This window comes from Miniopterus schreibersii (genome assembly GCF_964146895.1).
Source record: "Miniopterus schreibersii genome assembly, chromosome: 10".
NCBI lineage: Eukaryota > Metazoa > Chordata > Mammalia > Chiroptera > Miniopteridae > Miniopterus > Miniopterus schreibersii.
Window position 1 is genome coordinate 48,938,812 of NC_138110.1, and position 27,284 is coordinate 48,966,095.

Genomic DNA, 27,284 nt, shown 5'->3' on the forward strand with positions numbered 1-27,284 from the left:
GCTGGGACAGTACTTCCTATAATATAAATTTAAAGCATTAAAATTTTGCACCTTAGTAATTAAATGAGAATTTTAAGAGGTGATCTGTAGAAACATTTTGCTTTGTGCATCAACAGAGAAATGATCCCACATATACATACTTCTCATTGATTTTGACACCAATCTTCTCCAAGCCTATTTTCCTTGTAGAGGAATCACGACCAATTGCTAACAAAACCTATATTTAGAGAGAGATCAAAAACACAAATTATCAATATCAGGAATGAGTGGGAACATCACTATAGATCTTTCAGACATTAAAATACTAATACCTATTGTGAATGCCCTATGCCAATAAATTTGACAGCTTAGATAAAATAGAGTCCTTTTTTTTTGAGGTCAAAATGCATTTTTAATTGAGGTATAATTGATATATAACATACTAGCTTCAGATATATAACAAAATCATTAGATATTTGTATATATTGTGCAATGATCACCACAGTAAGTCTAGTTAACATCCATCACCACACAGTTCCAAATTTTATGTTTTGATGAGAATTTGTAAGATCTACTCTCTTAGTAACTTTCAAACATACAGTATAGTACATGCCCAAAATAGACTTCTTGGAAGACACAATTTACCAAACGTACACACAAATCTGAATAACCCTTTGTTATGTGCTGAATTATGCCCCCCAATTCATGTGTTGAAGTCCTAATCCCCAATACCTCAAAATGTGACTGATTAGGAGACAGGACCTTTAAAGAGGTAATTAAGGAAAAATGAGGCCATTAGGGTAGGCCCTAATCCAATATGACTAGTGTTCTTATTAGCACACACAGCACAGACTGAGGAGCAATTACGTGAAGACACAGAGAGAAGGCAACCAACCACCTGCAAACCAAGGAGAGAAGACTAGAAGAAACCACTCTACCAACACCTTGGTCTCAGACTTCCAGCCTCCAGAACTGTAAGAAACTAAATTTCCTTTGCCTAAACCACCCTATCTGTAGTATTTTGTTATGGCAGCCCTAGTTGACTAATACATCCTATACTCATTAAGGAAACTGAATTCACAATTTGTAAACTTCCCATTAATTAACTCCAGATCCAGATGACTTCACTTGTAAAGTCTAATGAACACATAAGTAAAAAATAAAACTGGTGGTACACAAACTCTTCCAGAAAAAAGAGAAGGGAGCCTTCCCAACTCCTGTTTATAAGGCCAGCATAAATATCTGGTACCAAAATCAAACAAGAATATTTAAATAAAATTATAAGTCAATATCCTCATGAACACAAATGCAAAATTCAAATATAACAATATATAAAAAAGATAACTGATCATGACCAAATTTGGGACCAGTTTGTCCCCAAAATAAAAATTTGGTTTAACATGCAAAAAACAATCAATGTAATTCACCATTTTAACAGAATAAAGAAGAAAACAACTTAATCATCCCAATAGATATGGAAAAAGCATTTTTTTTTTTAAATATTTTTTATTGATCTCAGACAGAGGAAGGGAAAGGGAGAGAGAGAAAAACATCAATGATGAGAGAGAATCATTGATCAGCTGCCTCCTGCACACTCCCTGGAATCGAGCCCACAACCCAGGCATGTACCCTGACCAGGAATCAAACTGTGACCTCCTGGTTCATGGGTTGACGCTCAACCACTGAGCCACACTGATCAGGCAGAAAACATTCTTAAATAATGAAACACAGAAAACTTTCCTTTGATATTGAGAACAAGACAAGAATGGCCACCATAGCCATTTCTGGTTAACAATGTACTGGAGGTCCTAGCTAGTGTACTTATGCATGAAAAAGAAGTAACGAGGAAGAGAGTGGAAAAGAGGAAACAAAACTGTTATTTACAAATATGAATATGTACAAAGAAAATTCAAAAGAATCTAAGAATAAATTATCAAGTAAGACCTTTTATTTTCTAATATATTTTTTATTTTGTTGACTCTCTACATTTCCTTTTTTAACTAAAAAAAGTATATAAAAGTATATAAAACATAAATGTATAGTTTGTGTTAAAGCTACAAACTACAGTTTACAAAAGAAATGTTGGCATCCAAACATCAGCAATTTGAATTAGAATTGTTGCCATCCAAAGCAGTCCATGGACTATTCACATTTTTTGGATGTTTCATACTGTTTGTTTTTTAAAAATAAAAATATATTTATTATTTTTATTATAAAAGATTCAATGTTTATTGCAAAACTATTCAAATGCAGAAATGTATAAGGTATCTAATGCCCCTGAACTAAATACTAATAACAGTCAGATATATCTGCTTCCAGATTTTATTCTATGCATAGTTACACATATACATGTATTTTAGCATGGTATTCTTCATATACCATTATCAAATGTCAACAGACCACCCTAGCCAGCTTGGCTCAGTGGTCAGAGGATTGGCTCAAGGACTGAAGGATCTTGAGTTTGACTCTAGTCAAGGGCATGTACCTTGGTTGCAGGCTCGATCCCCGGCCTTGGTCAGGGCATGCGCGGGAGGAAACCAATCGATATGTCTCTCACATAGATGTTCCTCTCTCTCCCTCTCTCCCTTCCATATTCTCTCTGAAAATAAAAAAAATATCCTCGAGGATTAAAAAAAAAAATGTCAACAGGCCAACTACCTACCTTCCATATTTACTATACTCTTACAAAGAATCCAAAAAAGTTAAGCCTGGTATAATTTTCCCATAAGCTTCTTCTGTGCTAATTTATGAGTGTGTTCAACCACTTACTGCTTATAAAATAAAAACTTACTGTGTTATACACTCCTTCAATAGTTTCTGGTCCTTCCGTGGATTTAGCCACTACTTTCAGCTTTCCAGGTAAACCTTTCTCCAACTGTTGAATCTAGTGAGGATAAACAATGTAATGATTCGATCTAAAGGGGACAGAAAATAAATGGGTCCTAGGGTGTACACATCTGTGTAGGTGTTTACATGTGTGTATATGTGTGCCACAAGATACAATTTGGAGGTAGAACTAAGTTAATGTATTAGTTGGAGGTAGCATAAAAGGAAGAATGAAGGGATGCTTACTAAGGTGTTGGCTTACATTGTGTGGACTGTAGTATCATTTAATGATAGGCCAGAAAGATTAGCAAGGGAATACATTTAGGTAGAAAATCAAGAGTTTAATTTTTGTCATTAAATTTGAAATGCATTGAGGAATTCAAGTGGAGATATTCAGTAGGCAGTTGCACAAATGAGTATGGAGTTCAGGACAGATGCCTGAGCAGGATATATAAATCTGAGAGCCACCAGCATTAAGTTAAAGTGTGGGTCTAAAGAAGACTGCCCAGGTAAAGAGGGCAGAGAAATGAAGAGGGACCAGGTGTTCTGATATTTACAAGTTGAGTACATGTGGAACCACAGGACCACATGTGGGGCCGGAGTAGAGAAAGGAGTATGCTTCAAATGGAAAGAATGTCAACTTCACCGAATGCTGCCAGGGGCCCAGTAAGATAAGGGCAGAGATGTAACCACTGGCTTTGACAACAGGGATACAGAATGTGACAAGCAGTTTCAAAGGGGTGGCAGAAAGGGAAGCAGCTGAGTCTGAGGCAGTGGGAAATAAGGTAAGAAATGAGAAGTAGCGTGAACAGAAGTTTTCTTGTAAAGGGAAAAAGAAAAATGGGGACCCAGCCAGAAAGGCAGAGAGGGAAGGGAGAGCTCATCTGTTAAAAGATGAGAGACACTGAGAGGCCTGTAGAGGAAAAAAAGAAGACAATCAGCTGAAGATGGGATGTCCCTGAAAAGCTGAGAGGTGAGGGAAACAGTGAGAGAAGAGGAAATCCAAGCTGAGAGGAGCAAGGGCACCTCCATTATCAGAGGAGGAGAAGACAGGGACAAATGGGGGCTAGTTTTGTGGATTCCAGGTGGGAACACTATCTTCAAGGTTTCCTACTGAGTGCAGGCCAATTTATTTAATAAAATGAAGGAGGGGTAAAATAAAAAGTTAAAGAGAGAAAAAAGAAAATAAAAGGAATTCCAAATGTCATTCAGACTCACCATCACAGGTATAAATTTTCTTAAGAACTTAACACCATGTTGTTCCATATAGGAACCCACTTTCTCTGCGATTTCTTGATCAAAGCCACGAAGAAGGATTGACCGCACCATAACTGTGACATCTAAGCCAATACCAGCAAGAAATCCTGCACATTCCAGAGCCACATAGGATGCCCCGACTACTAATGTTTTGCCAGGGCAGTAAGGCAGAGAAAAAAGGTCATCACTGAAAAATAAAAATAAGAAAAAGAATACTAGGCAATAAAAATGAAATGGGTTACTTAGGTTTCAATGGTCTTTTGTGGGCTGAATTGCAATTTGGGGCTTGAATGAAGAAACACTAGAAGAAACAGCCTTTAGGAGTTTGTAATAGTTTCTCCTATGGAGAAAGAAGTAGCCCTCATTTTTTCAAAATCAAATTAGTGGATCACAAGCAAAGTTTTTTAAAAAACAGAAGAGAAAACATTAGACTACATTATATGTGATAAGAAAAATATTATTTTGTTTGTTTTGGATACGTGTGTGTGTTCACCTGAGTAACAGCACAACAAAAAATTTATTTCTTAATGTGCATCTGGTCAAAAAAGCTGGAGCCCAGCCAGGTGTGGCTCTGCGGTTGAACGTCAACCTAGGATCCAGGCGATAGGGGTTCAATTCCCGGTTAGGGCACACGCCTGGGTTGCGGGCTTGATCAATGACTCTCTCATCATTGATGTTTCTATGTCTCTCTCTCCCTCTCCTTTCCTCTCTCTGAAATCAATAAAGATATATTTAAAAAAAAAAAAAAGCTGGAAAGTCACTGAACTACATTATACACTGACCTCTGTATAACCATCCAGGGGAGATCTCTATTAAACCTTAGTATTAGGAATAGCCACAATTCTCCTGATCAGCTGACTTGTTATTATATTAGGCACTAAGACCTAAAGCTAATTGTATTGGCTTCTTCTCTTTGGCCTTTCGGAAGTTGAGGCAAATTCCCAGAGCAATAACCTAGAAACATACAGCATATTTTTGTGAGTAAATTTGACCGTATTATTTACCTAACCTTATTTTCTCTTTGCTCCACTGTTAACTATGTAGCTTCTTCCATTGTATATATGTGCCTTTATTCATCAATTCAAATCTTTGTGAAATAGGCAGGGAATAAACTGGAAACACAAACACAATACAATTCAGTTAAGTGGCCTATTTAAACTTACCTAGTAATACAGTATTCTTTATCTCCTTGGATTCCTAAATACCGTGGCCTTTCACCTGTTGCTATGACAAATTTTTCAGCAGTATAATAAGTCTCCTGTCCTTTTCTATTGGTTGCCTTGAAAAAAGAAAAGTAAACTTCACTTTTCAATCAACACTACAAAGTACCAGACACTATGGACAACCTAGTTACCACCCTCTATGGAGCTTCCCATCAACAGAAATAGCAAAAATAATTCAGTGTGATAAGCACCACCACAGAAAATAGATGTCTTTACAAAATATTAACCAAAATACCAGAAGGGAGTGGAGTAGGGGACTGGAAAGCTAGGCAAGAATGGCTTCACAGGTGGTAACATTTTAAGTGGAGATGAGAAAAGTGAAAAAATTTTAGAAAAATGGAAACCTAAAGGGAGAACAGTACATAAAAATGCACAGGCCTGAAAGCAGCTGGAGTCTGGGGAACAGCAAGTGGCAAGAAGTGACAGGAGAGGTTATGTGTCAGAGGAAAAGTTGGCTATGGAGTATTAACAAAGGTTGTTCATTGCTTATTTTCAATTATACTAGTAAATCATAAATAAATTCACATTTTAAAAATTCAAAAAGCTATGAAAGCCTTTAACAAGGGGGTGGTTTCCGTGGGATACAGAGAGGGCAGCCTGGAGACAGGGCTCTGCAGCAGACAAACAAGCGCAAGCTGTGAGGGTGAAGTGGGAGGAACCTGAAGTTTCGTGCTGGAGTAACTGAAAAGACACTGGTATCACTAAATAAGGAAGCATAGGAGAGGTAGGTCTGGCTGGGAATGCTCGGCTTATTCAACCAACCAGACCACCCATGATGGTTTGAGAACTAAAACTGACTGGCTTGTATTTCATGTGAATGATGCAATTCAAATCAGCCCATGTACAGCTCTAAAGGGGTAGCTGTAAAAAGACCACCTCACACCTTTCTAGAAACAAGAAATGACTACAAAATACCCTCCAATCCTGTCAGATCATTGCACACTGTGCTACAAAAGCAGAGTACAAAAACAAATGAGGTGTTGAGGATGATATTTGATTATTGAAAGTTTTGTGTTCATCAAAATGGTCTCATTTTCCTTACACACTGACCTTATAATACAGAAACGTTACAAAAATAAATTTATAAAATACACTAATTCTTATGCTATTTTTATTAATACTTTTATGAATAATATATACTAACATTCTAATTAAGGTTTCATTTTTAAAAATAACTTAACACTACTAAAATTTTGATTTTTTTACTGTTTAAACATTTTCTCTTGCAAGATGGCAATGAAACCAAAAGGCAAATAACTTTAAGAGTTCTTTAAAAGGCAATTTCTAATTCATCCAGGCATGTGAAATGCACTAACAATGGAGGAAATACAGGTGCACACACAACCTAGCATGCATTAGCTACAGTCCTTAACATGGACATGGAACTTTAGTTCAAGGCAAGTATAAGCAGTAGTAAAGGAAAAGCAATAAACAAGACAAAATATTCAAAGAGTACCTTTATTTTATGGTGTTCAACAAATTCTCCATAGGAATTTACATAGGCCACAGCCTTCTCCCTCAAAGACATCCCATAGCTCCAATTTAGAGAGCCAATGTGGTTTTGAATAGCTTCTGCCATGGTCTCCCAGTTGTGCTTCACTGAAAATAAGTAACCAGGGTGAAGTCATAGAGTGAATCTTACTGTAAATGGTAAATTATACACAACCACATCAGCCACATGATATATTGCTTTAAAAATCAAAAAATGAACAAAAGATAATTAGCAACCTAAACCTCTTTTATACCAGTTATGGTCTATACTTCTTCCTCTTTTATATTACGAAACATGCAAAAAAGCATAGTTCTGAAAACAATAAAGCTGGAAAAAAGTCCATGGAGGACAGAATGGGGAAAACTAGCTCTCTTACGGCCATGCATGCAAAGTTATGAGGCAAGAAGATCATCTCTACTCGGGAGCACCAAGGACATTTTCACACTGCGGGCCTGTTGCACATGGCCTTCTGCATGTGAAGGGAAGCAAAGCTCATGTCAGCGAGCACTGCATATTCACCTCCCCAGACAGGCTAGGCTACTCCCATTTGGTTCACCTGGCGGTGGTTTTATGATATGAATAAATGAGGCTAGTCTTCACTGTTGCAACCATTTGTATTAAAATGTTTACCCACTTCTTTTTGAAGTTGGGATGGGAGTTTGTGAAATTAGATTTCTCATCATCCCTGCATCTTATTTCTAGGCATTCACCTTACTTGCTGATGCTGGTTCCCAAAGGAGACGCTGTCTCCATGCATCACCATGTTTATAAGACACAGAAGCCAGCCTGGGGCTCCCATCAACCTACATGAGATCCCTGAAGACAAACCCAGCCAACTGAGGGTTCACCCTCTGGTCATATTTGGAGACTCACCCCATCTAGCACTATGAAGAAAGGCCCCATCACTAATCACCAGGGACATGGGACATTACAATGCAGGCAAGGGAAAGAAGTCACAGTGCAGAAAGGCTTAGCCAATGTACACGATTATGTCCCAGAAGTCACATCACCCTTTCTAGGATGCCAGTGTATAACAAAGTCAAATAGGACTTTGCAATCCAGAGGGTGATTCTGGTTACTACATTACCCGACGTCCACCCCATGATCCCAGGAGGTTACGACCCAGCAGTGATGACCCTTTCCACAATGGCACATACCCTCATATCCTAAGATAACTCTGCCTCACTCCCTCAAGAACTGGAAAAGCTATTCTTCCAACCCTTAAGGAAGCATTTATCCCAAGGACTTTGTCAGTTAAGTTCAACTTCATATCCTTGTTGTAAAAGACATTCTGTATTAGAGGTTCCCACACATGGCTGCACATCAGGACCCCTGGGAATCATGTTAAAATGTACAGATTCTAGGACCCACCTCAAACCTATGCAATCAGGAGCAAGATCTCAGAACCCATACAGTTAAAAAGTTCCCTCAGGAGATTTTAATATGTCAAGTCCATGAACTGGCATTTTGGAACCACTTGCTCTACTATTTTATTAATCTGTATAGTCCTGTAACTGTATCATAATTTTAAATACTAATGAGAAAAGTCATTCTCTACACATTCTCAAAGATTAGCTATCCTTACGTACTTTTCAGTAAGAACTTTAGAATAATCTGTTAGCGCTAAAAAGAAAACTTTTGCTATTTTCACAGACTTATATAGAATTTACAAATTAAGTTTGAGATAATGGCTTCGAAATATTGATCCCCTCCAAAATTACAGTATATTTTTTATGCTTGTACATTCTTTTCTTATATATTTTGTACATTTCTGATGAAATTTATTCCATATTATTCTACCATTTTTGTTGCAATTTTCCATTATCCATTTAACAGTATTGCTGATATGTAAGAAAGCTATTGATTTTTGCACATTAACAAGCAACTTACTGAACTCTTGCTAATTTTAATATTTTTAATTCAGTATCTTGTACATTCTAGGTATATTGTATGTAATTCATATTTTAAATTTACAAAATCTCATTCTTCCTTCTTTTTAAATGTGTGCACTTTTTCTTATCTATTCTTCCATTTCGTACATTGGCAGAAGCACCAGGACAATGCGGATATTAGCAGTGGAAGTGTGCAGCTGTGTCTTATTCTTGACTTTAATGTAAATGCCTCAAAATTTTCTCCATTAAATATCTGCTTCTGATTTTTCTTCATCATGTAAAGGAAGTGTCCATTTCTTTGCTTATTTCACTAACAGGTGTGGTTTTTTTAAAAGCAATAATGGATGTGAGATTTTTATCAAATGCCCTTGCAGCTGAAATCCAGGTCAACATGTGAATTTTATGTATTCTACCACGATTTCCTAAATGTTGACTCATTCTTGCATCCTCAGAATGAATCCTCATTAAGTTGCAGTGCATTCTTTTAGTAGAATGCTAGAGGATTTGCTAATGCTTTTTCTAGAGTTTTGGCACCTCTATGGACTACAGTTTTCTATTTTTACACTATTTTTCTGTATCATCATGTCAAAAATCTCTGGGGAAAGAGACAAATTATTGTAATTTTTTTTAACTCCACATTATTCTAATGATACAAGATCAGAATTGCACATCTAGCCTGTGAATCTCATGCCTTAAATCCTCTAAATACATCTCCCATTCTCTCCAGTTGACTTTACTGTCTTTGTCCAGGCCTCATCATTTCTCCTCTGGGTTATGCAATAGCTCCCCATCTCACTTCTAGCTTTCTAAATTCCTTGATGCCATCAGAGGGATCCAGAACCCAAACTGTGGTTCATGCCCCTCTCCTGCTGAAACTCCTCAACAGTTCTTGCTATCTTTGGGATAAACTTTAATTCCTCAAAACAGCATTTCAGAGCCTTTGTGACCTGCTTACCTCTGTAATCTCATTTCTACCAACATCCCTCCCCCATTCTTTATTCCAGTCCATCACTTACCTACCCCACCCCCAATACTTCCTGTTTTCTCATATCTCCATAGTTTTGGGTCAAACTGCTTCCTGTCTTAAATGTCCTACTTCCCTGTCACCTTCAAGATGCAGCTCAAGATGCAGGTCACTACCCCATCTCCAACCCTAAAGGCTACATTAAGTGCCCCTCAAGCTGATGCTCAAAACTGCACCATAAATTATAGTGCACTGAATGGCCTCTCTCCTTTTCAAGTACACTATGTGCTGCTTAAGGGCAGGAGTTGTATTTTCCTCATATCTATATCCTCAAAGCCTAACCAGTAAGTGCTTATTGGATGAATTTGTTATCCATCTTTCATTAACTAAAGACACACATAACCAATGATAAAACAAAGTGTTATCACAATAATGGGAAAAGATCTAAATATTGACCCTTGCCATTCTAGTTTCTTTATACTTGAAAGAAATCTGAAAATAGGGATATCTCCCTCACATTCTACTAAGGGTTTAGAATGTGCTATAGCTGCAACAATGCCCTCCTAGGCAGTAAGGCCCATGAGAGCCAAGCCAGGTTTACTTGACCTTCTCTGAGTTCTTTGTCTGTGACTGACACACAGGAGATTCCTAATGAACACTTATTAAACAAATTTTAAAGTGTATGTTTTATTTATTTTTTAAATATATCTTTATTGATTTCAGAGAGAGAAAGGGAGAGGGAGAGAGAGAGATAGAAACATCAATGATGAGTCACTGATCGGCTGCCTCCTGCATGCCCCCAACTGGGGATCGAGCCCGCAACCTGGGCATGTGCCCTGACCGGGAATCGAACCCCGATCGCCTGGATCCTCGGTCGACGCTCAACCGCTGAGCCACGCCGGCCGGGCTAAACAAATTTTAAACTCAGCTATAGAAACACAAATAGTCCAACCGGTGTGGCTCAGCGGTTGAGCACTGACCTATGATCCAGGAGATCATGGTTCAATTCCTGGTCAGGATACATGCCAAGACTGCAGGCTTGACCCCCAGTAGGGGGCGTGCAGGAGGCAGCCAATCAATGACTCATCATTAATGTTTCACACTCTCTCTCTCCCTCTCCCTTCCTCTCTCTGAAATCAATAAAGACATATTATAAGAAAACAAAAGAAAAAAACAAATATTAATTCTCTCTAAGAAATCCATTCTTTCTTCTTTTCTCCCAATCTTTATTTTTATATACTATTACTCACCTTGTTGATTATACTCCCAGCCAAATTTCCTTGAGTCACTTAATGCCTGCCCCAAAAGGGCAGCTTGATGCATCAGTTTCTTAGGAACACAACCTACATTTACACAAGTACCACCAAGACCTGAGAAAGAAAAGAATAGCTTTAATGCTTCATGTGTGTCTGTGTGTGTGTGGTTTTACACACGTGCAGAGTCAGTGTTATTAAAATGTGGAAATGACAAATTCAAATGGTTGTGGGGTCAACATCATAGCCCACAATAATATGCAAATGATTAATCCAAACTTTTTAATCACAGGTCTGTGAAGGAGGCCCAAGGATGAGCAAAAATGTGGATGTGCATTTGAATAGTTTTCTGGGGACACTGTTCAAAACTTTCACTTGAGTGACCTACAAAGGGATCAGAACTGTATTAGATTACTTATATACCACACCAATGGCCAGAACTCCAGCTCCCAGACTTTACTCTTTGTAACTCTGACTCCTCTGAGCCAATAGTAGGTCCACTGCAAGGTAAATTAGCTTTACTAATATGAAATTCTTAGCTATAATTTTTTGAGTAATTTTGAATTTTTAAAAATATTTTTCATATTTTGTCAGGGTTCTGGCAGGAAACAGATGACAGTCTCAAGCTGGGTAACTAGAGAAAGTTTATAGAGAAATTAGTACTGGGGTGTGGGCAAGCAAAGCAAGGAGGGACAGAAAAATAGTAAAAACTATTAACAGTAGGCTCATCATCAACCCCTCACGAAGGGGTAAGCACACCAAGCAGGTTCCACAGACCAAAGAGGGGCTGTGGCCTTCCATAGGGGATGGAGCCACAGCTTGCAGCAACCAGCAGGGAGGGAGCCAAGAAAATGAGGACCCCCCCCCAACTCCATTCTCCTCCCTCCTTTTGCTCTCCTCCCATTACCCCAACTGGCCAAGCCCAGCCAGAAGCCAGAGGGTAAGGATACCAATTCATCAGCCTTCTGTGACATAGAGCATGGTAGAGACCATGATGAATGGATTTGAAGCACAAACAAAAAATATCCAGCACAAACTCTATGTGTTCTATTTTACAGTGAAAAGAAATGGAAAGGTGAGCACTCTCATCTATAACAAAGTCACAGGCCTGGAAGCTCACTGTGCACTTCATTAAACTGACTGGAATGATCACACGTACACTATTCAACTGACCATCATGTAGCCATGAAAGTCAGTTATGAAATCAATGCAGAAACAAAAAAAATATTACAGCAAACTTAAGTGAGCATGACACAGTCCACAGTACAACCACAACTATGTGAAAATATTAATGCGTGTGTGCAAAAATTATTATGGCAAAAGTGTTGGAATACTAGGTCATGGAATTTTCTTTTGCAAAATCTTCCCTAATTATTTTGATGTTACCTTTCCAAATCAGCAGTTGTTAACTATGAGATGGTCTTAGGCCAGTTACTTCACCTCACTGAGACCATTTCCTCACCTACGGACCAGGCTAGTTATACCTCCTGAGATTGTTGTGAGGATTAAATGAGATTAAACAAAGCCAAAAATGTATGTGAAGAGCAGAGAACAACAAAGAAAAACATCTTACCCCAGGATGTACCCTGAGGTGACGGGACCACAAAATCTAGCACCATTACTTTCTTTCCCAAAATGGCAGCTTCCTAGGGAAAAAAGAGAAATAAAAAGACCTTGTCATTTCCTGACACTCCCCCAATTTTTCTATTCCCTAAATAAAAAGGCTGTGTTTGTGTCATAACATAGTCTTTCACTTTATTAAACCAGCTATTACAATAAAAGCTTAGGCTATAACATCAAGATTGGCTTTTTTTTAAGTATCAAAAGAAATTCTTATGGCAATCATCAGGGAAATTATCTTCAAGTTTCATTTCTTTCATACCTGAGCACATGCAAGACCACCAGAACCACCACCGATGACTATGAGGTCATAATCATATGCCGCATCTCTCTGAAGAAGCTTCTGTAACAAACCACTCTGATGTGCCTATGGTTTCATGAAAGGAGAGAAAATGGTATGACTTGTTTTAAAACTGGTTCTTTTTACCCTATGTTTAATCAGCATGGATTTCTTTTATAAAAATCTTACAAACAACCTATAATTCATGTAAATTGGAATTGTAAGTTTATCTGAATGGTATTCAAATAAGGTCCAACTAGTTAGAACATAAGCCAAAGTACATGTTTGTTCCTTATCTCCTGAGGGGTAGGCACGTGTCAAATGGCCCAGAGGTCATGGCTTTCTGTCTGTCAGATGAGGTCCTTTTCCTTGGTCTAATCTTTGAAATATTATACCCAAGTGCAATAAAATAGCCAACTACCATTTTTCAAGATCCTCTATATTTTGTTCACTGGTGCTAGGATTCATTTGGAAAATAATTCTTATGCTTCCTCAGCAGGACATGCGCTTCAAATTTTTCATGGTTTCTCATAAATTGACCTAAAATTTGCAGTTTACTGATAATTTCCTACATAAAACAAACATTTTTGCTTTTTCTTTTAGCAATGGTCATAAGCCTGGCTCTACACTATATTCTCTTGTTCACTTGGCACTCCCTGTGATCAGAAGCAGCTTAGATGGTGAGGTTAGAGGTTCAATATTCAATTTAGCAATAGTTTTCCTTATATGAAGTCAGTTGCTCAATTTTATTATGTTGGCTCTGGAAACGCCATGCTGGAACCAGCTCATCCTGGGAAGCACAACAGAAGTGCTATGAAACTACAGGACTCAATAGATGCCACGTGGCCCACTGAAGGATGGATGCCAGCGGAGGCTTTCCGCACATTCTAAAACAGACTCCTTTGGCCTCCTTACATTTAGGTGCCCTTAGAGAAATCTTTGCAAAGCTCCCATGGTTAGCAGCCTTGACAGGAATTCTACTTAACCTAGCCAAGAATGTTAGCACTGACCTCATTTTAATAAACCGGAAAGAGAGAATAGCCCTTGTTTCTCTCCACATCAGGAAAGACAACAAGGTCTCCAGGATGGCCCACCTGGTGGTCTGACAACCTCGCTCAAAACCTTCTCCTTCTTAGTTTCTGAAGTTTGAGTTGGTAGAAAAGTTAATTTCCATCAAAGTAATAATCAAGGTTACCTGATAACCATCCTATACACTTCCCATCTTACAAATTTCAAAAGACTAATGGACTCCTAAAAACCATTTTATCCCCTTTTAAATATTTTTAAAAACAAAACTTGAACAAGCAACATTAAAAACACATAATACCATTATTACCTGGAAAGTTTGGTCATATCCACCCATATGTACTTTATTCACAAAAATACTGGGCACAGTTCTCTGATTAGTGATCTCTGACAGCACTTCTTGAACACTGGCCCCATCATCTAAAGAATAAAAAATATATAAAAACACTGAAAGGGTTCCAAACCTTTTTGAGTCAAAATGAAATGTTACAACACTCAAATGCTGCCACGTACACACCCATACAAGGTCAGCGTGTTATATAACTTTATGAAATAATGACTCAAGAGGCAAAACATCCAGGTTTTCAAGAGAAACCTTAGAGAATAAAGACCTATCTACTGATTCCTTTTAAAATAAACCTTTCTAATTTAGATTTTGATATATAATTCAATGGTTATGCCAGGCAAATAGATGAGAATCCTCTTTAAAGAGCAAATATCAAGATAAAATCTGTTTCAATGGTAATAACTCAAAGTATTTTCTACAATTATATTTGAAAAATCTTTTTGATCATAGCACAAAATTTGTCCTCTATCCCTAACAATGAAACCAGGCCACAACTACCTAAGACTATTTGATATACTCTTTAGAAAAGTCTCAAAGATTTAAGAACATTTCACTTATTAAGGTGCCTGGCTAGAAGGAGTTGGTGAAGTCCCATCAAGGCAGACATCAATATTTTTCTGTTCATCACTCTGTCTCCCTCTGCAAAACACATGTATGTGTAAAGTGCTCAATTAGTATTAGATCAATTAATGCATGTTTGAGAAGAATTCAAATTGTAAAGCTAAAAGACTATGTGTTCTACCTCATAGGTAATGAAATCAGGAAATAGGGGCAGATTCTTTTCATTTATTACAGCTTCATCTATTTTGCTAGAAAGTTATCAGATACATCTCAAATGCGTGAAGTGCTTCAAGATTAGCAGCTTATACATTTTCCTCCCACTCCCTCTCCTCAAGTAACAAAAATATATAAATAAAAAAACTACACCAAATTATCTGTCATATAGAGGTTCATTTTCTACATAGTTGAATGTAGACAAAAATAGCTCATCTAACCCAGAGACAAGAGTAAATTGAATTGAACAAAGCAAATGAAAAGAAGTCAATCTTGTTGACATTTATTGAAACAACAGTATGTACTAATCATTCCACTTACCCACTTTATCAAGTTCCAAGATATTATACTCAACTCCCAAAGAAGAAAAAAGTTCTTTAACCTGTAACAAAAATTATACTTAAGTTTTTACTCTCATAAAGATTCAATAGAGTTATGAAATATGGACACAGTAATAAAGTATGTCCAAAGTAAATGTTCTTCAGAAATATGAGCTTTGGCCTATGGCTTTTTGTTGTTGCTTTTAATCCTCACTGGAGGATGTGTTTTTATTGTTTGTTTTGTTTTTTAGAGAGTGGGAGGGGTGGGGAGGGACAGAAATATCGATGTAAAAGAGAAACGTTGATCGTTTGCCTCCCATATGTGCCCCAACAGGGAATTCGAACCCACAACCTAGGTATGTTCCCTGACCAGGAATCGAACCCTCCACTTTTTGGTGTGTGGACTGATACTCCAACCAACCGAGCCACCCAGTCAGGGTGGCTTATTTTTTTATTCCCTTCCTCTCCCCATCTTCCCAGAATAACCTCAGCCCATCTCTTCCCTTCTTTTTCCATTTGTATCCTCGTCTTCCAACTCTGTAACTTTTGCCCTAATCCGTCTTCTCTACTCAAGACAGGCAAAAATATTTCTTCACCTGAATGTCCCCAGGCACCTCACATGCAATATGCCCAAAATAAAACTCATCTTCTCCCACATACATTTCCCTCTTTCTATGCTTCCTTTAAACAATCTTGTATCATTCAACAAATATTTATCCATCAAATATCTACTATGTAGTCAAGATATAACAATGAATAAGACACAATCCCTGCCCTCTAGTAGGGGAAAGAGACAGACAAATTGACAACTCACACCACCACTGTTCGCCAAGTGCCTGAACAAGAAACCCTTGGGCCTTGCTGTTCAAACAGGGGACAGAGAAAAAGCCGCAGCACAGGCATCACCTAGCAGCTTGTCAGACATGCAGAATCAAGCCCTGGATCAGAGCCTGCATCTTGACAACTGTGCGAAGCACTATGAGTCATTTTAATGTCTCCCTCTCTTGCAACATCTTCCTACCCTACACTAACTCCTCACCCATCCAACTAATTACTAAGTCTTATCACTTCTCTATGCTGAACTAGTTCACCTTTCTAGTTCCCAACAGTTGCTATCTTAATTTGAGCAATTTCTCAGTAACATCCTAGGAGTTATCTCTGCATCCAGCTTTGTCCTTTCCAGTTCTCTAAATTGCAGCCAAAGTGATCTTCCAAAGCCCACTTTTCACCATTACTTAAACTCTTTAAGGTCCTCCCTCAAATTAAGCCCAGAGGTTCTGATCCCAGGATGGAGGCATAAGGAGTCTGGCAGATTCACTCCCTAACAAAACACCCACAACTGGTGAAATTATTTTAAAAACAACAATTTAAAGTCTCTGGAAATTGTCCTGAGGGCACACAACAAATGAAGAAACATGTATTCAAGAAAATCTAATAGCTGTCAATAAAAACAGGGAGAGTCTGAGGCACTTAAGTCGAAACCTACACCCTCCCTCCTCTATCCTAGGTCAGCTTGGTAGAAGCTCCACTTCGAGTGAACAGCCAAGTACATGAGGTTCCCTAGTCCCTGAAATCTAGTCACCAGAAGGGGCAGACCACCAGCATTTCTCAGTCTCCTCACGGCTCTAAGTGGCAAAGGCTACATTCCTGACAAGGGTGGCCAAAAACATGGGGGCGCTTTCCTCTACCCAGTCTGCACTTAGAGATCAAAGGCTTTACCCGAGGCTGAAAATACTGGGGACCTGATCAGCCTTGCCTCAGCCCACTTGCAGGGTGAAGTTTCAGGCTGGGCAAGGTAAGCCAAAAAGATCATAGGCTACTGCCCCACCCAGAGCTCTGATCATAAAGCCTTATGTATAGAAAAGCAGCTGGAAACATCTTGGGTTGGACTTACAACTTGGATGGGGCAAGATATCAGAGAATCACTAGGGTGGGGCAAACAGTATTAGGCAGGTTGATGGAGACTCAGATATGGCCCCCACCTGTTGGCTCTTCAGAGGGAGAGCTCAGCAAAGGAACAACACCCTCTGCCAGCACTTCCATCAGGGAAAAAGCTGCCCCTCCAACCCTTGCCCCAAATCCAGACAATTCTGTTCCTCCCAGATGTTCCTGTGCCTTTTGAGCTGCTGCCCCAGCACTGGAGCTCAGAGGGAGTGAGTCCAAGTGAGAGGAAGGCCTGGGATTCCTGAGGTAGCCATAATACCCACTGGTTCTTACAGCCAGAAGTTACGAGGACTTCTCTTCCCGGCACTGGAACCCTAGAATGGGGCCCTGCTGTAGGGCTGGGAACTCTCGCTCCTCAGAGGGGACGTCCACAGCCAAGATATCCCTCCTGCCCTGGCTACAAAATGGATGAACCTTGAGGACATTATGGCTCAGTGAAATAAGTCTTTCACGGAAGGACAAATATTGCATGATTCCACTTATATGTGGTAACTAGAGTAGTCAAACTCATGTAGACAGAAAGTAGAATGGTGGTTTCCAGGGCCTGGAGGAGGGGGAAGGGGACAATACTGTTTAATGGATACAGAATTTCAGTTGGAGAAGATGAGAAAAAGTTCTGTGGATAGATGGTGGTGATGGTTGCAAAACAATGTAAATGTAATAATGCTACTGAACTTTAAAATGGTTAAAATAGCCCAGTGTGGCTCAGTTGGTTGAGCCTTGTCCCATGCACCAAGATGTCACAGGTTCAATTCCCAGTCACGACACATGCCTGGGTTGTGGGCTTGATTCCCAGTAGGAGGCTGCAAAAGGCAGACAATTGATGTTTCTCCCTCTCCCTTCCTCTCTCTCTAAAATCAATGAAAAAATATGTTAAAAAAAAAAGTTTTATAAAAAAAGGTTAAAATAGTAAAAAAGCCGACCAATGGAAGTATACATTTTTTAACCCACAAATGTATGAATCAGAATTGGCTTAAAATTAATGTGGGGAAGGGTTTTTTTAAAATTGGGGCATTTTCTTCACCGTTTAGTTTGGGCCATTATTTTGTATCTGACTAATGGTAACTTCCTGACTAATCTAGCGGCCTCCATATGAAGTCTAGTTTTCATACTACTGCCAAATTTCAAATCACAGGTCAGACCCTTCACTCCTCTTCTCAAAAGTATGCATTATTAAGTCCACACTTAGCATTTTAAGACCTCCTCAATATGACTCTGAAACTAAACTTTCAACCATTTTCCAATTTACTATCCTGATTTCCTTTCATATACCCTAAGTTCAACCCCACTATTTTTATTAGATCAACTCCTATCTGCCTATATACTACTTCCTTCACTAGATGCTGTTCCTTACCTACAGACATCTAATTTCTCTCTCATGGATCAGCTTAAATATTATTTCCTTAAATTTTTCTGATCCCCCACAGAAGCAATTGTTTTTGTCTCTCATTCCCACTACGCTTGTTTTCCACAGGTATTTCTTTCTGTACATGAAAGCTGGTGGATTACAGCTCAATTAGACCATGAGTACTTGGAAGGCAAAACCACGGTTTATTCACTTTTGTGTCCCCACAACACTAAGCACACAGTAACACAGTAAATGACATCAAGGAACAAACCTCTCTACTTGACTTTGCACAAACATATAAAGACAGATGATATGAACACATAAGAAAGTGGGCTGCTTAGCCAGGCAAGGAAAATACTGAAAGATCTGTCATCTGCACACTAGAGCAACACTCACCTCCAAAAGTGAGTAAATGATTCAGGGAGACAAATTTTTGCTCATTTAAAAAAAAATCTAATAATAAGAGCTATCCAATTATGTAATGGGACTCAAAGTATTGTCCACATTACTGGAAGTGTTGACATACACAGAATGAAAAATATCTGTCCTATAATTTTCTGCATCAGCAAAGGTTTGACTAGAATGATCTAAGACCAATTATTCATTCAACCCATATAACGTACCCCAGCCCACATTCTAGGCCCCAGTGACACAGCAGTAAACAGGCACAGTTCTGACCTCTTGGTGCTTTTTGGTGGAAAGCATGGACTCACCAATAAATGAAGAAGGGACAACTGATAAGTCATAAATAAATAAAATAAACTGTGTCCCTACTCACATCATCAAGTCCAGGTGACATAAAGGTGAGTGTGAAAGGCACACTGTAAAACTTTCAAGAACTAAAGCAGGAGAATTATCTTTATGACCTCAGAGTAGAAACAGGTTTCTTAAATAAGACACAAAAAGCACAAACCATAAAAGGAACAAAGTAATAGATTTGACTACATTAAACTTGCAAACTTCAGTTACCAAAAGATCCCATAGTGTAAAAAGAAGAAACAAATCTGGGAGATTTTCCAATACATATAACCAAAGGATTGATATCCAAAACATATAAAGTACACCTACAAATCAGTACAAAAATAAAACCACCTGACAGAGAAAAAAGCAAAAGGAATGAAAGCTTCATAGAAGAGGAAACTCAAATGACCCATAAACACATGAAAAGATGTTCAACTTCATCAGGAAATGTAAAATTAAAGCCACAACAAAGTACTATTTCATAATTGCCAGAATGGCAATAATTAAATATATCAACTGTTGTCAAGAGCATGAAGCAAATGGGAACTGTTTCAGGCTGCCAGTGGGAGAGTAAATTGGTATAACTACTTAAAAAACCGGTTTTGGCATCACCTAGTTAAGGTAGAAATCATGCATCCTCTATGGCTCAGCAATTCAACTTCAATATATCTACTGTAAAATAAGTCTTACATATGCACTGGGAGATATGTGCAAGAACAGGCATAGCTGTATTGCTTTTAAGAGCAAAGAAGTAGAAACAATCAATAAACGGTAGTATTATTTATTCTAGGGAATGTTAACAGTAATGAAAATTAACAAACCACAGCTACAGAAACATGCATGAGTCTGTAAAACATAACTGTTGAGGGAAAAAAATAGCAAAAGAATACATATGTATAATTCTACTTACATAAAGTACCAAAACGGGCCAAAAGGAACAAAATATTTTCAGAATTATATGTGTATTTGGTGAAACTGCAAAGAAAAGCAAGAAATTTTGGATAGTAGTTCGCTCCGAGTGGAGAGAGGAGAATGTAATCAGACACAGACATCCAAGGAGGCTTCCAGAGTACTAGTTTCTTTACTCGTTAAGATGTATTTCATGATATGCATACTTTTTGAAACAATATATAAGGCAATGTAAACTTGAAAACAAATTTGAAAAAAACAGCCTATAATTTCATGAAACCTACCCAATAATTTATGCATTTGCATATTCCATTGCAACTTTCTGATAATGTGAGGTACAACTGAAAATATTAAAAGTCCTATCATTCGATGGGGTTATCTTCCAAAGGTTTATTTCTAAGTGGGTTATTTTAAAACTCAGAACAAATCTGTCCACAAAAAGGCTGGATTCCCAGTTAGCCCCTTCAAGTTAAGGTAATATGGAATACTGCTGAAGTTACCCATCCCCTCGTACCATCCTCACACCATTCCTCACGTTCATTTTACAAAACGTGGAAACCAAGGCTCCGCGGAGTTCTGTAACTTGGTCAAGGTCACGCAGTTAGGAAGTTGGCTCTGACTCCAACTCTAGTCTACCACTCCCAAGTCTTGGCCTTTCCTGGCCCTACACTTATCAGGCCAAACGTCTTTAGAAATGTATTTTATTCTTCCGGATAAACACTTGACAAATAAGCCAGCATCAGGCTGACAACCAGGAGCGAGAGGACGCGCGGTTAACCCCACGAGCCGCGGTCCCAGAACAAGCCTGCGGAGTCTAGGCGGGCGCGGTTACTCGCCGCGGACGGACCGCGCGGCCGCCTCCCCCGCGGAGCCAAAGGAGCCGAGGAAAAGGTCCCTGTCCTGGCCTCGTGTAACACCCCAGAAAACGGGTCCCGAGTCCCAGCCCGCTGAGAAGTTGTTGGGCCTCGCGGGGTGAGTCTGAGGTCGGACGAGGCATCGCTCGGCCGGAGGTCCAGGGGCACGAGAGGAAGGATAAGCAGGGATGCGGGAAGACCCCGCCCCCCCGGCTCTCACAGCCTCCCCCGAGCCCGCCCCGCCCCCGCCCCGCCTACCCGCGAGCAGTGCGGACAGTAGCTTTTGCTAAAGATCATCACTCGGTTGCCCTCGATGAGGCCCTGGAGACGCCGCCGTACTTCTTCGCGGGCCTCGGGAGACAAGCGGCTGGTCCCGGGGGACGACAGGCGGGCCCGGCGCCCGGGCAGCGACGACGCGGGCACGCCATGGACACCGCCCAGGCGGCGGTCGGGGACGGCGCCCACCTTAACGGGCCCCACCGACTTCTGCCCCCGCGACGGTGGCGGCGGCGGCGGCTGCGCCAGGGCCTCGGCGTCGCTCCCGGCCGGGCCGGGCCTGGTCTGCTCAGAAAGACCTGTACGCGGGCGGCAGCGCCCCGCCTAAGGTTGGAATAAGGAACCGCAAACACCGCCCAAGCCCGCACCTGCCGCTATCCCCCCGCGGCTGCTGGCCCCGCCCCCGACGCCGCCCCGCCCCCGGCGCTCTGCCCCGCGCGCATGCGTACCAGGCGGCTGCGCAGGCGTCTCCCACCCCTCGAAAGGGGGTGGGGCTCTGGTCGGTGCGTCCCAGCGGTCAGAGCGTTGGTTCCCGCACCGAAGGGTCAAGGAGAGGCGCGCACCTGGGTTGCAGGTTCGATCCAGCCCGGTAGGGGGTGTGCGGAAGGCAACCTATCGATCTCGCGTCCGTGTCTCTCTCCCCCCACCCAATTCATGCCTCACTCTCGCTTTAAAATCAATTTAAAAAATTAAAATATTAATAAAAAATGGGTGGGCACTGCATACCCTCATTATCCCTGTCATCATCCTGGAGCCGCCCACGGGTGCCCTCTGCACCTGCCCATAGGTGCCCTCTGCGGAGGACTTTCCACAACTTGTAATCTCCACAAGGATGTCTGAATGTTATGGAAATTGTGAATAATGGTATTTTTTAAATACCGCAAACTAAAAAATACGTTCCCTATCACAACGCAGTTCTAAATGAGTTTCCTAGATTCCTACCTCTAAGTCTCTGCCCATTACGGTGGTACCTCGGTTTTCGAATGTACTCGGTTCCAGAAGACCTTTCGAGTTCTGAAAGGTTCGAAAACCGAAGGATCCACAGCCGACAGCGAGGCCTCAGGATCTTGCCCTCAGCGGAAGCCACGTGGCATGTTCCACTCCCAAGGCGTGTTGGAAACCGAAGCATTTACCTCTGGGTTTACAGCGCTCCTAAACCGAAATGTTCGTCAACAGAGGTGTTGGAAAACCAAGATACCACTGTACATAGAATTCTGGAGGCTTCTCTAACAAAGAGACCCTGAAATCATCTGCGCCAGACAGGAACCCTGTATCCATTATTTGGGTGGATGGGTAGGCGGAGGGTCTCAGGGCTAAACTTGATCATGATGACTTACAGCCCCCTGTGCTACAAGGATGCCCTGCAGCGAGTGAATGAAATCCTGCTAAAGAGAGGGGCTCAAGCACAGGACCAGCAGGCATGGCCTAATCCCTCTAAGGGACACAAACTTAAAATTATGCAGCTTCTCCCCTATGAATGGAGACCTTAAATCACCTGGGAACGATTTGCCTTACGGTCTTTTGCGTTTCCTTAAGTTATATAAATGTAAGGCCTCTAATTCTCTCTGAGTTACTGTGATTATCCCCCATTTTACAGAGAAGCTCTGACTTGCTGGAGCCCATATCTTAGTAAGTGGCCAAGGGGAATGCAGAATGGAAGTAATCAGAGGGTGGGGTGGAAGAGGCAGGGAGACACTGGAGGGAGGTGAGTTAAAGTGATAGGGGGCTGCGAGGCGTGAAGGATGCCTGCTGGGAGGCAAGGAGAGGATGCCTTCTGGAGGCAGTCTGGGACCACTTCCACAGCCCACAACCAGAGGCCACCAGCATGTGACGGCCCCTCTTCCCAGAGGCCTGGGTAGGGGGGGCCTGGTGACCTCTGGGAGCCAGGTCCAGGACCTGCTGGCCTTTCCCATTGCAGACAACTTGGGAGCACATGCTTCTACGAGCCCAGACTTCTCAGAGCCTTTAAAGTTACCAGTTTGTAATGCTACATTTATGTGATTTTCTGATTAATGTCTGGCACCTTCCCCCACAAAGTGGAAGCTCTGCAAGGGCAGGGAGCATGCCAGGTGTTCACCGCTGTGTCATCAGTGCAGACTGCTTGCTAGCGCATGGTTGACACTCATGAGTAGTAGGAATGAAATGAAACAGCAGAAAGTCAACCATGGGGAGGATGTGGGATGGGGAACTTTGGGGGTGTGATTTGCACAGTAATCTCTTTGGTATCAGCCCCTCTTTCTATCTCAGACCCTGACTTTCTCTTTGAGTGCATGTGTGTCCTTTCAGCACATAGGAGCTGGAGTGATACTCATTGGTTGTAGAAAGTGTTCATAGAAAAGAGGGAACGAGATTGATGATTTCTTTGAGGCCTTATTTTTTCTGCTGCAGCTTTAGCTGTTTTCTAGCTGGGAAATATCTAAGTGCAGCCATCCCATTTCACTGGAATGGCTGTCTCAGGGGTGTGACCAGGAGGTGACAGAGCTGGCTGTGTTCCTGTGATGGGAGGAATCACCCAGGACTCTGTCTCAGAGTCTCTGCTGTATCTCTTCTCCTCCAGGGACTGGCCTCATAAAGCTGGAGCCAGCACATTGGCCTCTCTGATTTGGTTCCTGCAGGAATCATTTCACCTACAAGAATGTATTTATTCTTCAACCATAGAAGCATCACCTCCTGGTTAAAGATGGATAGTAACAGTTATTGAAGATGTGACTAGTTTCTGCAAGTTCCAGTATCTAATTTGGGAAAATAGTAATTGTTGATTACTAGAATCTTCATGGGTTTTATTTCTATTTTTATTTCTCTTGCAGCATTATGTGTGCTTCTCGTCCTTAAACTGTGATGAGTGAGAATTTTGAGTGTTCTCCTTGGTGCCTTTGCCTTTCTCCCTTTTTTAACAGCTACGAGAATTAGTGCCTAAATAAAATCAACCAACAGGAATGAGTACATACTACTGCTTTATGAACCTGACAGATGACTGTAATGGGCAACAAAACTGTAGATAGAAAACTTATAAAATACCTCAAAGCACCTCTCTTTTGTCATATTGTGATGAAGAATATCTATAGGCTCGGGGAAGAAAACTCAGCCAGCCAGGGAATAGGGGCGAATTTCTTAGATCTGGCAGACATGTTTATAACATTCATGAGACTGAAATTCTAAGTTGCAAAGATATCAAGGCTGGGCTTGGATGAAGATCTTAAGTTTTCTCCATTTACAAAGTGTATAAAATCAGGATTATTCTGTATCCCAGTCACAGAGAAACCCAAGACACAAAGCCTGATTCTTAGAAAAAGCAGAAAGGGGAAGACTTGGGAGTTCAACAAGGGGGATTCCAGGACCTGTCCTGTAGGAATGGGTCTGGGGCTGAAAGTTTCATCCATCCCACCAAGAACCTTTGGCCCAAAAAAACCCCATCCACTCTCAGTCCCCCAATGGCCCATCAAGGGCAGACATGATCACTGAACAGCGCCCAAAGGAACCACCTGGGGAAAACTTCCTTGCCTCCCCGCCACATTCACCTGTGTCCAAGCTTATTCTTCACCCAAAATAGGGTTTCCCTTTTTTGGCCACTTCTGCATATTGGATTGGTCAACTGATCTTATTTTCTTGGCTCAACTCTTGGCACTTTGAAGGGATTTTCACATTCCTGGCTTTCTCCTGCACCCCACCCTCCACCCCCCAACCAGGAAGACACCTTGATCTACCTTTGCCTCTCAAGGATCCAACAACTAATTCCCTAATGGGGGCTACCAAGGCTTAAAGGAATTACTATTTTGGAGCAACGGGAAGGGGTGCTGGGAAGGGGAAGAGAAAGGAGAATGGAAGGAAAGAGTTATATAGGCAGCTCCATTTTTAATTTTCTGAGGAAACTCCACACTGTTCTCCATAGTGGCTGCCTCAGTTTGCATTCCCACCAGCAGTGCACTAGGGTTCCCCTTTCTCTGCACCCTCACCAGCACTTGTTGTTGCTGATTTATTCATGGCAGCCATTCTGGCAGGTGTGAGTTGATACCTCATTGTAGTTTTAATTTGCATCTCTCTGATGATTAGTGACACTGAGTGTGTTTTTCATATGTCTCTTGGCTATTTGTAGGTCCTCTTTGGAGAAGTGTCTATTCAGGTCTTCTGCCCATTTTTAAACTGGATTGTTTGTCTTCCTTTTGTTGAGTTGTATGAGTTCTTTATATATTTTGGAAATTAACCCCTTATCAGATGTATCATTGGCAAATATGTTCTCCCATACCCTGGGCTCCCTTTGCATTTGCTGCTGGTTTCTTTTGCTTTAAGGTCTCTTCCCCCTTCCTTCTTCATCTTCCCTCTCTCCTTCAAGCTCTCTCTCTCCCTCTCTCTGTGATTGGGTATGCATCTATTTTTCATCTTTTCTGGATGTATCTCTGCTGAATATGTTTATCAGTGAGTCTCCTTTCTTTTCAAATCCGTCTTTTTTCTTTAGCTTTACATTTTGTTTCTTTTGCTCCCCCACTCCCCGTCTTCTCCTGTTCCCTCTCCGAGTTCCCCACTCGCAGTATTTCAGATCATCTATTTTTCAGCTGGTTTTTCAAGTCAAATGTTCTGCAGTTTAGCCACAAGTCTGGTCTGGCGCTGAGAGCAAGCAGATGAAACTTCCTTAGACTGCAGCCATCTTGCATCCTGCAAATGGCAATTTTAAAATCTCACATTGATTTGCTGGTATTCTTTTGTACAGAAGTTTCCCCATTTTTTCTATCCTCTCTCTTTCTTCCACTCTCCCCATGGACCATTGGATGATAAAAAAGTAATTGTTGCCCGGCCCACATGGCTCAGCAGTTGAGTATGGGCCTACAATCCAGGAGATCTCTCGGTTAGATTACTGGTCAGGGCACGTGCTGGTGTTGGGCTCGATCCCCGCGGGGGGTGCAGAGGGGGACACACAGGAGGCAGCCAGTCAATGACTCTCTCATCACTGATGTTTCTATGTTTCTCTCTTCCTCTCCCTTCCTCTCTCTGAAATCAATAAAGGCATATTAAAAATAAAAGTTAATTGTTATAAACTCACACTGTCAAATGTTATAATGTTCAAATTGTCCCAAGTTTGGCCAGTGGGAGCCTAAGAGGCAAATTTTCTAACCAAGCACATTGTTGCACCAAAGGAAATTGGGGTTCTGTTGTAAGGAAGAGGCAAATGGTTACTGGCCAGCAACTAGTGGGCTTGTCCCACTTTATCTCCCCAAAGCCTCCGTTTCCTGGGCTTTAGAATGGTGTAATAACTCTCAGGATGATTTCCAAGGCTAAATAAATTGGTCATGGATTGACTGCATGAAAAGCATGTGTGCCTATGTCATCTAGCCTGACACAGAGAAGGTGCTAAAAGTAAAATTTCCCTTCCCATCCTTCCTATGCCACTGCCTCTATTTAGATCTTCATACTACTTTGTTTGCATTTATGTCACATTATCTTCACCTATTTGCAGCTTATTTTTCTTGTCTGTGAAATAGGAACACAGAACTTGTTGGGTCGTCATGAGGCTTAGCTATGCTGCTGTGATTGTAAACTCCATGCTACGTCTTGTGGATTTCCAATTCTCTCCCAGGATTTTGCAGATAGTGTGTGTGTGTGTCTTCCGGGGGGTGGGGGGGTGGGGGGGTGGGGGGGTGGGGGGTAAGGTGGGAGGGGTAAGGTGGGGGGGCGCACACAGTCTCACGGTCACCTGTGGCTCTGACCCATGTTTTCTGAATTAGCTGTGTGTTAATTATTTTATCATCTGGCCCAGAAAGTGAAATCTCTCTCTTCTTTCAAGTTTTACAACCCCCCTTTATTATCAATGGAAGTGGAGTTCTTGGGGTGCTGTGAGGAAAAGAATTTCCTGAGGCCCCCGTGGAAAGATTTATTGATGATGTAAAATTAAGGGGGTTCCCCTCCAAGGTCCCATTTCTGTTCATCCCACCATGCAAGAAGTCCAATCTTGGCTTCAGTAGGGCCAG

At 41.1% G+C, this 27,284-nt stretch overlaps 1 protein-coding gene across 1 annotated transcript in view; it reads right to left on the reverse strand.

Moving 5' to 3' along the window:
• TXNRD3 (thioredoxin reductase 3) overlaps positions 1-21,740 on the reverse strand; it is a 35,979-nt gene extending 14,239 nt beyond the window's left edge. Inside the window, exons 1-11 of the mRNA XM_081149945.1 lie at positions 21,307-21,740; positions 15,254-15,314; positions 14,123-14,232; positions 12,769-12,873; positions 12,460-12,532; positions 10,884-11,003; positions 6,742-6,884; positions 5,226-5,341; positions 4,024-4,249; positions 2,771-2,863; positions 141-217 (exon numbers count right to left, since the gene is read on the reverse strand). Coding sequence (XP_081006071.1) covers positions 141-217; positions 2,771-2,863; positions 4,024-4,249; positions 5,226-5,341; positions 6,742-6,884; positions 10,884-11,003; positions 12,460-12,532; positions 12,769-12,873; positions 14,123-14,232; positions 15,254-15,314; positions 21,307-21,345 — 1,163 coding nt within the window. The 5' untranslated portion in view covers positions 21,346-21,740. The remainder of the gene's footprint in view (positions 1-140; positions 218-2,770; positions 2,864-4,023; positions 4,250-5,225; positions 5,342-6,741; positions 6,885-10,883; positions 11,004-12,459; positions 12,533-12,768; positions 12,874-14,122; positions 14,233-15,253; positions 15,315-21,306) is intronic.
• Positions 21,741-27,284: the final 5,544 nt, after the last annotated feature.